This window comes from Electrophorus electricus, chromosome 6, assembly GCF_013358815.1.
Source record: "Electrophorus electricus isolate fEleEle1 chromosome 6, fEleEle1.pri, whole genome shotgun sequence".
Classification (NCBI taxonomy): domain Eukaryota; kingdom Metazoa; phylum Chordata; class Actinopteri; order Gymnotiformes; family Gymnotidae; genus Electrophorus; species Electrophorus electricus.
Genome location: NC_049540.1, coordinates 3,661,930 through 3,681,577, shown reverse-complemented (window position 1 = coordinate 3,681,577; position 19,648 = coordinate 3,661,930). Strand labels below are relative to the sequence as shown.

Sequence of the window (19,648 nt, the reverse complement as noted above, 5' to 3'; positions counted from 1 at the left end):
TTACAGTAGTATGCAAATGTTTTTCGGTATATTAACCGTGTTTGCATAAACCAAATTCAATGATTGATGTGTCTCTGTGTCTTTCTGTATGTGTAGGTCAAAACTACAGAGGATAAAAATGGCTGCTTCAAGCAACAGTAAGTCAAATCCCCATATTTATAAATGTTTGGTATTTCTTATATTATCATAACCTACAATAGTTTTCACATCATTTATGTTATTTTAGAGTATATTCTAAGACACAAAAATTTGTATGTACTATTACAGATTAGTTTAAACCCATTGGCCCCCATGATATAGACTATCAGTCTGCCTCTTCTGTCACTCTCTCCTGTCACCTGTCTCCTGAAACCAGTGCTGTTGCCATGGAGATCAGGTGGTTTAAGGAGACAGACTGCTCTATAAGAACTGGCAGGTAACAGAGGGGAGGGCCTATGAGGGCAGAGTGAGTCTATTCACTCAGGAGCTGCAGAGAGGAAATGTCTCCTTACAGCTGAGAGACTACAGAGAGTCAGATACAGGAGATTACCTGTGTCAGGTCACCAGTGGAAACAGAAGTTCACAAGAAGATTAAGGCATAAGTATATCAGAGCTCCATGCTACATAAACTCAACATTGGTCTAACCTCAGAATGAAAGTGAAAAGACAGAAATAATAAACCCAGACGTGCAGAATTCTGTTCTGTTCAGATAAATGAGGTGCAGCACACAGGGGTTGAATGATGCTAATGTGGAGTGAAGGGCAGATGGTTCATTTTAGTGGAACAAACAGGAACAGTTTGTCTTCACAGATCTCCTCATCATGACTAGTGATCTGTAACTAATTGGACTAAATCACAGATTGGCTCAGTATCAATCTGATCTAAACCAATGAGAGACACTAACTACATCAGAGAAGTAAACAGATAACAGTGTAATATGATGGCCTTTATGCTGTAGAACAAAACTGTTCAAGTGACCTTCCATGACACAGACTGCACCACTCCTACTACAAGGGCAAAACTGAATGCTAACCCATAACACAGACTACACCACTTCGAACTACAGGGGGAAAACTGAATGCTAACACATAAAACAGACTACACCACTACAGGCCATAATCTAAACTAATCTACGATATCAGTAAAGTGATTCCTGATACCAAATTTATAAAAATGCTGAACCCATAGAGCTGTTTATCAGGATACACTCACATCCCATGGCTGTTTTGTAGCTTTGCGTTGCTGTATCTGTTACTATTGTTAATAGAGGACCACAGTACTGGCTATTTAGTGAAAAAACTGCATTATGTATTTAATGTAGTTGGAATATAAACACTTCTATAAGGGTTGAGAGTCTCTTATAGGTGTTAAATCATAACTGAACATCTTCATGGAGTTGTATTGAAAGCAGAGTGTGACAGTGCCGTAATGAAAGATGAAAAACGACAGCACACATGAGTTGAGACCCAGTGTGGTGATTTGCAATCGAACAAGAGTGGAAAAAGTTTTAACAAGGTATTTATTGTTTTATCTAACATTTTGTACCCTTCTCTTGTTTTACACAGGTGTTTTGGTAAGCAAATAATATTTATTGTTCCCACTGATTTTAAGAAATTGTAAATAAATAAAATAACATGCAATAAATGATACATATTAATTTTTAATCCATTAAGCAGAGAATAAAATAACATGCATATGTATGACTTGAAACTGTTAGCTTTCTTCCCATAATGTTCTTGTGGACTGCAAAATTGTAGATAGAGTGGAGTTTACCATGGCAATTAGAACACACAACAATCTACATTTAGCTGTCACGTTTATCCAAATCAACTTACAGTTATGATTGAATACAATTTAAACAACTGAGGGTTAAGTGCTTAGCTCAGCGACCCAACAGTGGCATCTTAGCAGTAATGGGGCTTAAACTGGCAACCTTATGATTACTAATCAAATACCTTAACCATTGAGCTATCACCACCCCAACATTTAGCATTTTAAAGAAATGCTTTAGATACAACTCATCTTTGGTCGAGGTGATGGTATAGAGGTGAGTATAACTGCCTTCCAAGCAGTTGACCTCGATTTGATTCCTGACCAACACTTTGCTTTAAAATCCCAAAACATGGGGTGATGGTCGCTCAGGACTCAAACCTGAGCCTAGAAGTCCAATGCTCTATCCATTGTGCCACAGAGCCTATAGGGATGAGATGGTAGAATGGATAATGGGTTATTTGATGATTTGTCATCAATAAATCATTATCACTGGAGTCTCTCTCACGTACTCTAGTTTTATCACCCTCCTCTATTGCAAAAGTACCACAGATCACATGTCTTTCCAGATGTGATTCTCTTTTAGGAAGGATCTGCTACACAGGAATAAGGACCACCTGTTAGAATGTATTAGAACTACATTATTACATTGTAGTTTGTATGGAATTTATTGCTTATCACAGGTGCAAGTTTTGTTCTTTTTAGTACATAATATTAATTATAAAGTTAAAAGCTATTTATTGATTTGATATATTGATTAAAGCAGTGACTAAATGCTATTTTTTGTACACTTAGTTTATGGTTCAAAGGTGAAAGAATTCAATTTAATTGAATTGAGAGAAAAGATCAGCAGATGAAGCAGAACAGCAACTGAAAAGGATGCAGGAGGAGAGGAGACAGATGGTGAAGAACAACAGACTGGAGATGGAGAACAGAGAGAAGAGTGCAGTAACAGCAGTAAAGGCAGACACCGCATATATTACCCAGACCACTATCATAAAGCAACAGAAAGAGTTTGATAGAAGGATGGAGGGAAAAAAACGAGAGTTAGAAACATTGAAACTAAACCTGTCAGAGATGGAGAAAGACAAAGAAAAGCAACTGGGGGAGAGAAATAATCTCTTCCATTTTCTCCTCCATTTTCTTCAGTATCCCTCTGTCCTCTCCTGCATGGGGCTTCACTGGTATGACTAGGAGGACACAAAGTCCCACGTCCAGTCTCACCTCCTGCAGCGAGAGTTCAAGGCAGAACCAGTCAGGAGTGTCTTTAGAAGAGAAAAATAAACAACTTAAACAAAAAAATAAACAACTTAAACAAAGAGTCACTGATTTAGAAACTAATTTAAAGATAATAGAGAATCAAAATAAACCAATAAATGAGAAGGATGAACTGCTCAAGGAGAAAGAGAGACTTCTGGAAGAAAATAGAAATACAATTCAGATGAAGAACAAGACACTGGAAGAGAAGGATACACTTCCCAGGGAGGCAAAAGATGAACTGGCACAAAGAACAAGGAAATTAGAGGAGAAACAGAGAAAGTTGGAGGAGAAAGACTCACAACTGGAGAATATGAACAAAGTGCTTAGTGAAAGAGAGAGAGAGAGAGAGAGAGAGAGAGAGAGAGAGAGAGAGAGAGAGAGAGGGAGACTACTGGAGAACACAGTCAGAGAGGGAGAAACCAGTAAAAAGCATCTGGAGACACTGGGAAAATAACTACCGGACAAGAAGTGCCAACTACAGGAGATGACGATCCTACTGGAAAAATAGAAAACTGAACTGGCAGAAAAGAACAAAGACAAGCAGCTTGAGGAGAAGGACAGACTTCTAGAGTAGAGAAGCAAGCATCAGCAGGAGAGGACAGACCCAGACTCAGCAGTCCCAGTCAGGAGAAGCAGAGCAAAGAGTGGGAGCCTCTAGCTGGTAAGTACATGTATTAATAAAATAAGTGGAAAAAAGTGTAGGACCTACATGGGTGAAACTACTAATCAAACCATAAAGAGACATGCTAGGGAAATAGTCTGAACTCCTCTGCATCAGCTCCTTATAAAGAAACACCAGTCAGGGATTATGGTGGGAACACTGACAGGTAGTCAGCTCCCACCTACCTGAAACAAGTATCCAAACATCTGGTCCATCTACAGTGACACAGCAGAGTGAGAGCAGACAGGGGGAGGTGGCTGGGAGGAAGGTGACTGTGGTGGACACTCCTGACTGGTTCTACCCTGAACTCTCTCTGGAGGAGGTGAGACTGGACGTGAGACTTTGTGTCAAACTGTCTGCCCCAGGACCCCACGCCTTCCTCCTAGTCATACCAGTGAAGCCCCATGCAGGAGAGGAGCGAGGGATACTGGAAAAAATGGCGGAGATTTTTGGAGAGAGATGTTGGAGAAACACCATGATTCTTTTCACTGTTACTGAAAATGAGACAAATCCTGAACAGTTCATTCAGTCAGGAAGCCAAGAGATCCAGACACTTGTAGAGAAATGCAGGCACATGTATCACTGTCTCAACATTAAGGAGTAGGGATGGGTCTCAAGTCTCAGAGCTGCTGGAGAAGATAGAGAAGATAGTGGAAGGAAACAGAGAGAGATTCTACAGCAATGAGATCTACCTGGAGACAGAATTTCAGATCAGAAACAAAAATTCTCATAGCTCAGAGAAACACAGAAAGGAGGTTTACCAGTCAGCTGTCCTAAGCATTGCAAAGAACGAGAGAGCAGTCCCAGCATCAGGGAAAGAAACTCAAGAAAAGGGAAAGTCTGGACTGTTGAAATGGCTTTTCCAGAAAAAAGAACATGGAGAAAAAACAAGTGGAGATGTTATGGATGTATGATTTCTGTCTCTTTCACTAAATTCAAAATAAGGTTTATGAGAAAACCATGAGGAGCAGCTCAGACTCAGAGAGACCAGCTCCAGGAGCAGAGTGGGAGTCAAGGGTTTTTCTCAGAAGGTCAAGGATTGGTACCACTCATGAAAGGAGAACATGGCACCACAGACACTCACTCAGAAAGGAGGTGGATCTTTAGTGCATGATGAGCATTATAGAGAATAAGAGAGTAGCATCAGCACATTAAACTTCTGAAGTGGCTTTACCCAGAGTGGAGAAGATGTTTAGAACATTTAGTTTTTTTAAGTGAATATTTTTAATATACTGAACATGCAATGAAAATTTATCAGTGAGAATTCTCAACAAAGGACACTTGAACTAGGATTTTTGGGGAAGAATAATAGATTTCTGCTTAAAGACTTTCAACATGTGTGTAGATATGTGAATGAGTAAATGAGTCTATGAATCCACATCAGGTCTGTATGAGGTCTAGCAGAGAAGTCGAACCATTCAGGGTTCAACCATAGTAGTCAACTGTGCAAATTCAATCAAACCCAAACCAGTGTCAGCACAGGGCCTGGAGTATTTTTCTGCTCTAGAATGAGTCTCTGAAGTCACTATTTTAATGTTTACATTGAAGAATGTATGCCAAGGTAACATGACACTTGTAATAACAGGCCTAAGTGAAAAAAAAAAAAGTAACTTTAGACAGGACTGCAGCCCACAGTACCGCTTGCAGCGGTGCCTTCCTACCATAGATAAACAGTGTAGAGGTGATTATGTTGTGATTGGTCTGTGCATTCTGTCCATTTGCTCCTCTGTTCAGTTAATGGCTGAAGATGAGATGTGGGTCAGTGGTTATGCTGCTTGGCTAGTAATCAGATGGTTGCTGGTACAAGCCTGACCACTGCCAGATTGCTGCTTTTGGGCCCCTGAGCAAGGCCCTTAACCCTCAATTGCTCAGGTTGTACTCAGTCATATTTGTAAGTCACTTTGGATAAAAGTGTCAGCTATGTGCCATAAAAAAAAGAAGTGATTGGAGGACCTACTGCTGGTTTAAAATTACTTTTTCAACTCTGATGTTATTCTAATTCTGAATAAATGAAGCAATGTGGACAGAAGTCAGCTGATCTGTCATATGTGTATATGGTATGTACCTGTTTTAGGATAATTGCTGTACATTTGTACTAAGAAATGGAAAAAAATATTTGGTTAATGTAACGGATTTTTCTAAACAAATTCATGGTGTGTGTATACACACACACACACACACACACACACACACACACACACACACACACACACATATATATATATATATATATATATATATATATATATATATATATATATATATATATATATATATACATATACACATATACACATATACATATATATATATATATATATAATGATTATGGATTTGCGCAAACAAAGAAAATATTTTGTTAATATAACAGACTTTTCTATAACAGATTTGTCCATTGTGTACAGAATGTTTGTCCCTCTGTGACTTGCCATACTCAGAACTGCAGAAAAGAGAGAGAGAGATGAAGAAAAAACACAAACAGGAGATGGAGGAGATCAGGGAGAAATATGAAGGAGAGGCCAGGATGGAGGCAGAGAGAAACCTTATGAAATTCAGAGAAACATTTTGGTCTCAAAATTTAAGATGCAGTTTATCAGGTAGATGAAGGAGAAGAACAGAGATACGGAGACACTGAAACAAACGCTGTCAGAGCATAGAGAGACTCACTCACTTAGAAAGGAGGTTTACCATTCAGCTGTCCATCCATTGCAGAGGCAGAGCGAGCAGGCCCAGCATCAGGAAAAGAAACTCAGTTAGAGGGAGAGTCTGGACTGTTCAAGTGGTTCTTCTGAAAAAAAGTATCATGGTGAAAAAACAAGTAGAGATGTTATGGATGTTTGATTTCTGTCTCTTTAACTTATAAATTCAAAATAAAGTTTATGGGAGAATCATGAGGAGCAGCTCAGGCTCAGAGAGGCCAGGTCCAGGAGCAGAAGTGGGAGCCAAGGGATTCTCTCAGAGGGATGAAAGGAGAGCATGGGAACACAGACACTCACTCAGAAAGGAGGAGGTATATTTTAACTGTGATGACGACAGGAGATGGACATGATTATGAAGCCATATGAACGAAAGGCCAGGATGGAGGCAGAGAGAAACCTCATGAAGATCATCCTCTCTGAACACTAGAGAAACATTTTTCAAAGTCAAAGTTGCAGGTGGAATGTAGCAGGTAGGTGGAGGAGAAGGACAGAGTCCAGAAGCCAAATGATGGAGAAGGATCGAGAGTTCAGAGCAGAGAGGAAGAGAGTGAAGAGGACAGAAATAATAGAGCACACGAACCAGCAGAAAATGAGACACTGACAGAGAGGAGGAAGAGGAGAAAGCAGAGGAGGAAGCATCAGCAAGGAGGAGCAGAAAGAGCAGCAAATACATGTCAAACAGAGGGCTTCGAGGATGATGTGGATGGAGAGGATGAAGAGGCGTTAGGAGATGATGAAGAAGAGAGCAGGGGGCTCATGGCCAAGTGTAAACAGCTGTTTTATGGTTGCTGTTGTGGAAATGAAGTACTATAAGTGTGATGAGATCATTAATACAGGACAACAAGCAATTACTCATCTTATATTACTCATCTTATGGTGTGATTGGTCATCTTACAGAGCAATATTACAATGTGTAATGATATTTGTGAGTGGTTTGGTTATCTTCTGATTAACTAAACATACTGCTGAATGGAAGGAAAACCAGAGACAGAATAAACAAAGAACATGCGGCTACATATGAAACACTAAGACACATTTAGTTCAACATTAGGAAACATCTGCAGCTTCATTATGTGTCACATAGTTTAAATGCGTATAAGTAAGAAATAATTTATTTATAAAGCACATTCAGAACCAAACTGCTTTACACGGATAATCTGGATCCATATATACAAATGGCAAAAATAGACTTTCTGCATCATGACTCTGTACACCACAATAGTCACTCAGAGTTTAGACTTCAGTGAATCTGGAGCAGCTGGTTAGAAATGAAGGCTATGGAAGTAGATGCAGTTCCTGCTACAAGAACCATGTAATTCATCAGACTCCTTCTAACTGAAAACAGTGTATAGCTGAGCTTGTTACATTTGCTCAAACTACAAAATATCAAGAAAGATGGAACTCCTGGAGCACTAGAATAGAGAGTGGGGATTACCATATTTCCATTCAACAAGATATTTAAAATGTAACTTGTATTTTAAATAGATAACGTACATTTTTCACTACATACTGAAATCAGTAGAACTTAACTGGTAGATCTTAACTATTACAGATTCACAGATACATGATAAATACTGAGGGTGTAAACCAGCACTTGGAGAAAAGATACTGGGCGGAGCAAAATACATTAATACTAGAGGAAGATCAGAAACATGCAGTGAAGGGCTGCTTTGTCTCACCAGGAGAAGTAGGAGAAGATCAATAAAAATAAAGGAAACAGACAGAAGAGATCTACACCCTGTCTAATATCAGTCAACCTGATTGAAGATGTTGATGGCTTTGTGGCAGATCAGGGCTCACTACACTTCACTGTATAGTCTGTGTGAAAGACACAGTGTATCACTGACTCACTATTAAATGTTTGTAGTTGGTGACAAGAGTACCCTGCACAATGGGGTCTGGACCTCATCACTCCTGACTCACTCCAGCAGATCATTGTGCAGGTTGGGTTTGCCGGACCACTGGATCTCTGCTCTTCATGTTCAACCTCAGTCACATTAGACTCTCATCAGCTGCTGCAGGTGGAAACTCTACAGTATTAGGAAACAGCAGTAAGGTGACAGTGCTGTGGTGAGTCTCTGTATAAATGTACTGAAGCAGTGGCACTGTCATTATCTAAGCTGTTTTCAATATACCTTTTCGTAAAATGTGTCGGTTTTCTGCTAATGTATTATATTTGAGGGAACCTTTCGATTCACCTTATATTCGTAATCAAATTGTAAAATGAATATATTAAATGTGGATTACATAATAGTTAAATATGTGAATATTACAAATTTACAGACAAATTTATGCAACTTTATGGAAAGATGTCAAAAGATGCAATAAATCACCAGGAAGACAGTGTCCTGTTCTTATTTATCTGGGAAGATGAATTCTATCTATCCATATACAGTACATGCCAGTCAGTGGGTTTATATAAGTAGACATGTGCTGCAGAAGCCTGTGGTCACTGAAACACTGCTTCTTCAGCTCATCAACTCTTTTTTATTGACTACACATAGTCACACGGTTCCCATACACTCCCATGCTCTTTGATAAAAAGATATCAATATAGGTGTAGATGAAATAGAGGGGGGATTAAATAGCCTAGGTTCTAGAGGAACATCAACTTTTCTGAAGTAGAGGACACTATAATTACAGAGATAAAGAATCTGAAGTTGATTTGATAACAGAGCAATACCTGGTGTACAAACCAGGTATTTGATAACAGAGCAATACCAGGTGTACAAACCCACAGTCAACAGAGTGCTTGTCTAAAACCTCACTAGCAGTGAACATGCCTTTATGCCATAAATTGTGTTGTAAACCTCTTCTGCAATGGGCAGAAAGATTCTGGAGACTGTACAATGTAAAACTTTACTTACACATTTTAATTTTAATGTCTAATGTTTTAATTAATTTGCATTATCATTGAAAATAAGTATTATGTTAGGTGTTCTGCTACATCATGTCTTGCATAAACTTATAACTACTATAGCTAAATCAATGTTGAACTTTCTTTAATACTTCCAAGGTCTGTCCTGCACATTTTCTGATGTGAGGCCTCACTTCTGTTTGTGTATTTCTAGTCACTGGCCTATATGTGTGTTCCTCTCCCCAGATAAATCTGGCCTTTAGAGTTGGTTCCCTCTTCAATGAATCAGTCAGCTACAGTAGTGTGTGGCAGTAGTCTGCAAGAGAATATTTTAGACTTCTGCTTTTCCAACCACTAATGTTAGTTATTTTATCTTGTCTGATTGTATTACTTTGTGTATGTGACAGTAGAAATGTATGTTCTTGCTTGCTTTCATTTTCATTAAAAACCGCACCAACCACAGACAATTAGTACTTGCATCCTGCCCTGCACTCAATACAGAATAACTGACAGACCTTAAGATGTAGTGAATCCCATTAGAGAGTCTGGCAAGAGGTCCATGTTCTGGATGCACATGCCCAATGACACTGAGCAGGCTAGCGGCACATCATCTGGCAGACATGCTGGACAAGCTTGTCAGGAGAGACGCCACCAGCTGGGGAGTGCACCGGTTGGCCTGACCTACTGTCCCCTTGTCCCCTTTTTATTATTTTTAATCTGCTGCATTTTGTTTTTTTCTGTTCTTGTGTCTGCATAAGATGTTTTTATATACACAATAATGGTAGACATACTTTAAGAAAACAAAACTGTTTTTTACAGTTGTCCCAGTATTATGTGAGTTTGCCAAACCTGTTTGCAATTATGGTTTATTTTGTTCTGTATTTACACATAAACAGAAGACATTTTATTGAAGTCTTAATACATATTCTGTGACTTAATATGTGCTCATATAGACTTTTATTAAAATTTCCTGCTAGCTACACTAAAAGCTTCCATCTATTCTTACCATATATGAACATGACAATTATTAATAGCATCTGGCTATTCTGAAGTTTTTGTGTAGTGTCATTAGTACTTGAAGTGGTAAAACGTGCAGTGAACACTCCCTCTCGTGTTCTATTGCTTAAGTCTGACTCATATGTTCTCTTTGTGCCTGTCACACGTGAAGAACATGCAGAGAAAAAGAAAGAAAAGGAACCAAACGTGACTCTTCAACTGAAGCGTTTAATTCAAGATAGCAAAAACGAAATCGAACACAGAAGCGCAACTATAACAGAAGAAGCAAATGCAACGTCATTGACCGACAAACAGGCATACAAACTAAACATACATAAATAGTTAACAACATGAAATAAGCCCCAGGCGGTGTGGCTACTAATAGACCACACACACCACCTGAGCCATGCGTGGACAAACAGAACATTAACAAGCCAACACAAGTCAACGTACATGATCGCGACTGAAAGCCGGTAGCTGTCGGTAGGGGGACGGCACTGTGACAATATCTTTTTGGAGCCAGGCCAACATAATTATTTAGCATTAACATTACTTAGGCTAGCACTGACATAACGTGTCTTGTACTAGAGTTGTAGAGAGAACGGGAACAGGTGAGCATCACGTAGTGCTCCTGGATGATGCAGTTTTTATAGGGTCATTATGAAAACACACAGAACCTGATATGGTAAATATGGAAATAGTAAAATGTAGTACTGGCTTGAGTTGGGGAAAGGTGTTGCATTTCTTGTATGTGTATCTGAGTAAGGCAAGCACAATCTCTGTGGTGGTCTCTCTTATTTTTTTATTTTGGCCCATATATGCTGATTGTTCCGTGTTAGCATATGGTATTGTGCTAAGTTTTGCACTGGGAGTACATAGCTAGGGGGATAGAGTTCTATTGGGGAGAAGTTAAGTTCTATTCTGTGTTTTGAGTGGATTAGACTATTTAGGACCATGTCTGATGGAGAGAGGGAGATATTTCCTTGGGTTTTCACAGGTTGGAAGCGAGTACTGTAGAGTAGCACCGTGCGCATGCAGTGGAGTGAGAGCTACTTCAGATGCGAATGATACCAATATCGAGTGTCAGTGATAACACAGTACTAGGGTTATTTTTATTTTGTTTACAGGTTCCTGACTTAAGCTCACCAGAGATGTGAATGCTTCATTTTTGGTTTATGAATCCCCTGTAATAGACTGACATGATTTGTTTTCTTTTCTCATGTTTTTTTTTCTTCTTATAATCTTATTCAAAATCCCAGTCAGTGGGAAATATTGGAATAAAGACCTTAAAGTGTTTGTAAGCCATCAGTGTGGTGTCTTCCCCCATGACTACAAAGTGATACCAGGCGTGGGGTGGACGTTCTAACAGTTAGCCTAGTGTCAGCTTGTGTGTGGGGAGGCACGGATCAACAATGGTAGTGCTGAAGAAGGTGGAGCGGAGACGACTGTGGACCAGGAGCCAAGGTAAGTGGAAGAGGGCATTCGAGGAACCAGCCATTGGACTGTGGAGTAACACAGACTGTGAGGCCAGTTTAACTACAGAGGAGGTTGTCTACAAAAACTCTTCCTCACGGAGTCCAGAGGAATCTTTACATAGAGCACAGGATTGTTCGTATGTTTATGTGCCAAGGGAACGACACATAGCACCATTTTCTGGTGTTTTAGCTAGAGATGGGAGATCTTTAGCGGACTTCATTGAAGAAGTTGAGCATGTGCTCCACGTATGGATCAGTCTGTGACTGATCAGTATGATTTTGTTGTGTCACTATTGAGAAGTGCTGCATTTGAAGAAATTCAGTTGTGAAGCGACAATGAAATTGATCAGCTTTACATACTTACGGGAAGCCTTTGGTAACAGACATAATGGTCCCCAGCTGTTACATGACTTTTATAGCCATAAGCAGTGAAAAGGAGAGGACTTACTTGAGTTTTTTCATGCCTTGTCACAGTTTCTTAGTAAGACAGTGAAAAGGGCACCTGATGTCGTCTCTAACATGAAACAGATATTGAGAGACCAGTTTGTGGAAAGGGTTCGTGATCCTGCTTTGCAAAGAGAGCTCCGTAGATGTGTGAGGGATAGGTCTTCTCCTTTGCTAGTGGAAGTGTGTGAAGAGGCTTATTTGTGGAGTGGGGAGGAACCCTCTGTAAGCCCAAGGGTTTCTAAATCTAGAGGTAAGAGCACTGAGCAAGGGGAGATGACTCGTTGTGCCATGGACAGGACCCACAAAGTCTGCATCTTGGAAGATTTTGTGCTACTGGTGACAGAGCAAAGGAAGCAGCTCCATAAGTTGACATTAGCGGTAAAAGAGTTGGCCCTTCAACAACCAGCTGTGAGTAAAGCACGAGGCCAACTCCGTTTCACTGATGATGGTAGACCTATATGCTATAAGTGTCAGAAGGAGGGGCACATAGTGAAAAACTATCTCTCAGCATGTAAAATAAAAGGATGGGCTAGCTCTGGTGCTCAGGGAAATGAGATGCCCCAGGTGGCTGTGAGCCGGGTCATTCAGAGGCAAAACATAGATTCCCATGAAACTAGCCCTGGTCACAGTAAAATATTAGAGTGAGCTGTGGGCACTTGTCCCATAGTGGAAGTCAAACTCAGTGGTGTTACTGCCTTACATTTACTGGATACTGGCAATCAAGTGAGCACCCTGACGGAGGAGTTTTTTCATCAGCAGTTGGGTGGGGAAGCAGGAGATATGTTGTCAACTGCAGGATGGCTCAGGTTAACAGCCGCTAATGGATTAGATATCCCCTACTTAGGATATTTAGAGTTGGAAGTAGAGGCAATGGGTATGAAGATCCCAGATTGTGGGTTTCTAGAGGTAAAGAATCTCCAGAATCAGCAGACAGCCCTATATTTTAGGCACGAACCTCATAGGTCATTGCCGTCAGTTAGTTCAGGCTGAGTTCAATTATACTTTAGATATGACATTAGATCCTGATTGGAGAAACATGTTTCAACAGATGCACACATGTAGAGTGGACAGGACAATCATGGCTCGAATAGCAGGTAAAGAGTTAGCACACATCCCTGCAGCCTCAATGGCTACAGTTATGATCACGGGTTTCTCACCTAGGTCATCAAGAGAAAGGCTGTGGATGCTAGAGCCAGGTAGTTGCATGTTACTGGGCGGGGTACTGGTCATGCAATCACTGGTGAGGGCTCAAAGACAGGCAGTACCAGTGCAGGTAGTTAATCTCTCATCAGAGGCAGTATGTTTGAGGCCCCGCACTTGGATAGGAGTCCTGTCCTCGGTACAGAGAATGAACCAAGAACAGCAGTATGAAGTAAAGTTTCAGCAGATCGCTTCAAACACAGAACAAGTGTCTGTGGACCTGAAGGAGGAACAGGCTCAGTGTAATTTGTCATGCATAATGAGTAAGCCAGATGTAGGAGGTACAGTGGAAAAACAAGCTAAGAGAATTACTGAACAAATACACTGACATTTTTGCTGTGGTAGATGACGATCTAGGGTATACAGAGACAGTGAAACACGAGATTAAGCTGGTGGATGACATGCCGGTGAACCTGCCGTACCGTAGAATTCCACCTACCCAGTATAAAGAGGTCAAGGATCATATCTCTCCATTATTGAAAAAAGAGGTTATTAAAGACAGCTCTAGCTCCTATACCTCGCCAGTAGTGGTACGGAAGGCGGATGGCAGCATTCACTTGTGTGTCGATTACTGCAAGTTGAATCAGAAAACCAACAGAGATGCGTTTCCTCTGCCATGAATAGATGAGAGTCGTGATGTTTTGCGTGGAACAAAGTTTTTCTCCACTATTGATCTCGCTAGTGGTTATCATCAGGTGGCCGTTGAAGAAAGGGATTGGCAAAAATCTGCATTCACCACTCCTTTTGGTTTATATGAACATGTACACATGCCTATGGGAGTCCGCAATGGCCCATAACGTTTCAGCGGTTGATGCAGGTGACCATGACAATTTTCCAAATAATGCTCGTGTTTTTCAGAACATTTCCAGAGCATTTGGAGAGCTTAGACACAGTGTTGAGATGGCTGCAGGAGACAGGGCTTAAAGTGAAAGTGGTTGGGATAGAGAGGTGTGAAGTTAGACAGATGTGGGTGAGGGAAGTGGGCCACCCAGATGTAAGTACAGAGTCCAAGAGTCCAAGTTTTGTCATGAAATCCATGTTGTAATGACAGCAGTATTTCTTAATGTCCATTACTCAATTTTGAAATGCTATAAATGATTTTGCTACTGTATCTTCTAGAAGGTCTCCACATTTCATTTCTGTGACATTTAAAGTCTCAATTATTGACTCCACAGCCCTGATGATCTCTGTGCTGATGTTTCGCTCAAGTTTGGATGCTCTTGAGTCTAGTTTGACGAGAGACTAAAGCCACACTTTGAGAGGGACTGCATATTCTGCATTCTCTCCAAGAATTTTGGCAAGATCTGTGTAAACCTTTATGGCTTCTTCAAAAGTGTTTGGGTTAGAGGACAACTTGAAATCACCATAAAATGTACAATTACATTTTTCTAGTGCCTCCTTTTTATTTGGACCAATGCTTAGTGTTATCTGCAGAAAACCTGCAGGAACACCCTTCAGTTTATCAAGTGCAATCTTTATCTCCCCATTTACATTCTTCTCATCTGAAGAAACCTGTCTATCAAACACAAAGTATGTTTTAGCTTCATATAGCACTGCTGTAACCACATGTGTTGCTGTATTATTGTCATCAGGGTGTATTAAGACATCAGGGTGAGCCAATCTTCCCAAATGATCCATTGTCAACTGTGCAAACTTGGTGTTTGAAGCATAGTGAAGTGTCAACCTCTTTTGTCTAAAAGATTCTTTTTTGTCCCTAAAATATTTGGCAACTCCATTTAAATCAATTAGTCTACCCAAAATAGTCAATTTGAGAGCATCATCAACCTTTAGACTGCTAAATAGACTGTTTCTTCAATGGAGTCCTCCTTTGTGACTTTGAATTCTGTATTATGCTGAGAACGAACATCTGTGTTGTGCCTTAGTTGTTCATGATCCCAAAGTGTGATTCCTTTGAGAAATTAGAAAGAATAGATTCCATGCCATTTACATGTAAAGTCTTGTAAAAATATGCTATAAGAATTCTAGATATGCTATAAGAATTCATGTTTAAAATATGCTATAAGATATGCTATAAGAATTCATGTTTATAGTTTTTGAACTAAATAAAAGACCTTCAGAAGACATTATGGCAGTGCATGTGTTGATTCATAATAAAAACCTTACCATCCATTTTGGCAGGAGAGGGTCTGCACTGTGGAAAACATTTCAGAAATCTTGCATGCTTGCAATACCTGGTACTAGTGCATCCTTTCGGCTATCATAGAGCATTCCCAAATGGAATAGTCTCCCCAGGGCTGCAATTTCTGATGTATCCTCTCCTGTATCCACCGTTAATACAGAACACCATGGGATGCAAAACACAATTAGACACCTTATTATATTGGTGCTGACTTTGTTGGTTCAATGTGATGGTATAGCAAAGATAAGAAATAGTGTTTTTTTTGTGCATAATAGCCTCATTTATTGTTTGCTTTAACAGCCTCTTTGACCTAACATGCTGCTTCTGACAGCCAGGTTTGGTCTAAAACTGCCATTTTCTTCTTTGTATAAAAGGTAGGGAAATGGTGGTCGTGGTAGTAGTAATAATAGCAATAATAATAATAAGCTTAATTTAACTTCTACCTGTCATGGAATGCTCCCCTTCCCACTGATCATGTGGTAGGGCCCATCGCGTGTATCACGTACAGTCGGAGTTCATGGTTGACTGTCTTTGTTTGTAACCATGCACCTATTGTTAGCACACACCTGCACCTGGTTCAGTGTCATTTCTGTGTGTGTATGTGTGTGTGTAAGTAACACTTGTGTAGCACTTTGTTAGTTATTAGTTGCAGTTGTAATTTGTAATCATAGTTGTGCCCATGTTAGACAATGTTTGTATTCACCCTGGATGTTACATGAGTGCCCTTGTTTATCATTTGTATTCTGTGTAATAAATGTCTGTCTCTGTCGAATGAGTCTGTGTGTCTGTGTGTTTGTCCACTCTGTACAGCTGAATGCTGCATGCTGTCCGTGATTAGGTCAGAAAGCCAGGTCTCTGTAAAGCAGAGAAAGAGATGAAGGTGAAAAGTCCTCATTTTTTTGTGGATAGTATTTCTTCCATTTTGTTGTGCAGAGAACACTGAGAGGAGAGGATCAAATATGGGAGAGGTGAGTGAAAATGTGTTTTTTTCTCTTACTATCCAGTCTTAGTGTATATGTACATTGTAATTGTTAGTGCAATTTACAGTTCTGTCTTACAGTTGTTGAAATATATAAATAATAATATCAACCCAATTATTTAAATTACATATGTTTTGTAGTACAACTGTTTTCTGTTTATTTAAGAAATGTCATATGACTTTTCAGCAATTGTTCTGTTTCTTTCTTTCTTTCTTTCTTTCTTTCTTTCTTTCTTTCTTTCTTTCTTTCTTTCTTTCTTTCTTTCTTTCTAATTTTACAGAGTTCACATGCAATGACAGTCATTGTTCCCGTTAGAGGCACTGACAGACCACACATTTTGATCTTAGTGCAGTTTTCACAGATTGTTGTACCGGTATCTACAGCAAACTGGTGTATATAATATTTTGTACACATTCAAAAAGTGGTGCGAATAAAATCAGCCATTTTAGAAAGTTGTGGGAACATGTCTCCAGCATCCCCAGTGGAAAATGTGCCACTGCATGTGAGGAACTTTAATTTAACAGATGAGCTTATGTTCTCTTATCTGCCACTTTCCTGCTACTGGACAAAGTTTTAGTACATTTGGACAAAGCCAACACTTGTGTCCTGTTTGATTCACTCCTCCTCTGCCTTTCTATTAACTTTAAATAACATGTACCTTTTTTAATTTGTTATTGCCTTATTTTGTGTCCTCTGGAAATCAAGGAACTCTAATATCTGCAGACATACCTTGACCATGGACTAAAGATCACTGATAGTGTTTGCCCATTTAACATTGTTTCAAAATAAGGTGAATAAACAAAGTGAACTTTAGCTACAGTTCCTCAACCCACAGATAAAAAAATACAGGTTTACAACAACCTCATGTATCCTCAACACTCTGCCTTTTGGCCCCTCAGACCAAAACCACAGGAATTTGGCCTCCCTGTCATCCTCACCATTGTTACGGTCCTCGGCACCCTCCTTCTCACTCTACATTTACTTTTATATATTCTTGATGCCATGCACAATACATCTGCAGCCTCAGTGCTTCTCTGTCATGCACTTAAATAACAAAAACTGTCTAATGGTCCACTGTTCTTTGGCAAGAAGGAGGGGTTTGAATTGAGGATTAAGAAACTTTAGTTATGCTAGTGATAAAAGGAATTTGTCTGGCAGCTGAGATGAATGCAACACCTGGTCCACATTCCTGTCCCCTGCACTTTTCAAAGCAGTTACACCTATGTTTACATGCATGTGATGAGTAGTAGAGTGACATTTTCCTTTTCCCTTATCCAGAGCAGAAGTCTTGTGAGGTATCCCTTTGAAGCACCATACTTGAACCTTAATGCATATGTGTAATTCAGTGCAGACTGCCTCTGCAGGGGAGACTTAAAGACACTGGTTTGTCCTTTACTGGTTTGTCGTGGTCTATCATCATTAATGAACAACTTTGGAGTGAACAGGACAGTCATTCACCACAGGGTCAACCAATTCCTGAATGATGACATGTGGCAATTGTATATTGTCATTAACACATCATCTTGATGCACGTACCTGTGTGACTAATACTCCCAACCAATTATAAATCACTTTAATGGGGAGTCATAATATATTGAATAAACCAGATACAAATAACATCCACCCCATCAAAATTTACGCAAAGTCCCCACTAAAATCATATGTACATTTCAGCAGCCACATACACAATGCGCACTCATTCTCACATGCAGCAGAGTCTTGAAAACATATGTTAATATGTGTAATTGTGGCTGAAACCAAACCTTTTCACAACAACGCATCACAGATCATTTCACACTGATAGAATGAAAGTGTTTTCAACAAACTAAGATTAATTAATTCTCTTGTGGTGCTCATATTGTAGTGAGTCAATGGTGTTGATTACATTAGGAAACTGGACATTGCTGCAAACTGTCTTCTAATGCAGCTCAACCTCTGTGGAAGGAAACCTAATAGTCCTGGGAATGAGCCAAGTGGTACACTCTCAGTCTTTGGGTATTAGAGGGATTAGAGATGACTGATGTCCCGCACCTGTCCACCAGCTCCTTCTGAAATACACAAGTAGCCAGAAATCACAAGGGTAGTTAGACCTGGATATGCAGAGTGAGTGTAAAGCTCCACTGCTCTGTCAAGCAGAGAGCCTCACCGCACACGCAGGTCAAATGGACTGACCTCAGAAACCACATTAATGATCATGGGTTAATAACTTGGGGAAGAGGTCATTATTTGTATATAATTAGTAATATTTATTTTTTAAATATAAGCTCAATGTTCCAATAATGATAATGATATGCTTTATTGGTGAAATATTTGCTCACCTTGGATATTTATTTATAACCTTAACTTGGTGTGACATTCAGAAATGTAGACAAAGTAACGTTTTCAAATTATTCTGAAGTACCTCTCATGGCCACTGGATGTCAGTAAATGCCAATCTTATATTACGTTTACATTTACATTTACCAAGCTTCCCCAGAGTGTGGACTACCAAGTATAGGTTCTCATGTCAAGTTTTTCTTTCATAAATATTGATATTCACATTACTCGTTATTACTCATTACAATAATAATGAGATAGATGCTCATTATTTTTTGTGTGTGTACACACCCTTCACACATATAGGTCCCTCTCTGTAATCTCTAAACTCTACTTCAGGTTTTCCTTTGAGTCATTTGTCCAGATATATATCTGCAGAACAACTCTTTTAGTTGCCTTTGATAAATGTGGTAAGAGATTGGTAACTTCATGATCTAACCACCCTAGAGGTGGGCTGGGTTATGCTATAGGGGAACGTCAAATAATCAGCAGATTAACTCTGCGTCACTGTGGCTGCTGACCAGACGATTATCTGAAAGTTCACTGTCAGGCTCAGGCACATGACAGTTACTGTCATCTGTTCAAACTGGCTGCACAGGCAGAGTTATCAGAACAATCATTGCTTTGTACTGAGTGGAAAAACCAATTTCACATTCCATGGTTGTCACTGGGAAGCTGATGTAAACAAGTATTGTATTGATGTTAGTCTATACTAACACATCACCAGAACATCAATAACCCCAAAGACAATTGAACTATAAAATAACTCTTGTTGACGTACCTGTTTACTTGTTAGGAATGAAACAGCTGATCATTCGGTGTCTTTGTCCTATCATGGAGATCCCAGAGAGCTGAGACAGGAAGGTA

The 19,648-nt window shown here is 39.7% G+C and overlaps 1 protein-coding gene and 1 pseudogene across 1 annotated transcript; one reads left to right on the top strand and one right to left on the bottom strand.

The window, feature by feature from the left end:
- Nucleotides 1-118: 118 nt before the first annotated feature.
- On the top strand, nt 119-6,797 carry LOC113586813 (annotated as a pseudogene).
- A 7,790-nt stretch (nt 6,798-14,587) lies between these two features.
- LOC113586812 (verrucotoxin subunit beta-like) lies at nt 14,588-15,935 on the bottom strand. Its single transcript, XM_035526866.1, is given in 4 exon segments — nt 14,588-15,148; nt 15,151-15,254; nt 15,538-15,624; nt 15,929-15,935. Coding segments are annotated over 4 exon segments (759 nt in total).
- Between the last annotated feature and the right edge of the window lie 3,713 nt (nt 15,936-19,648).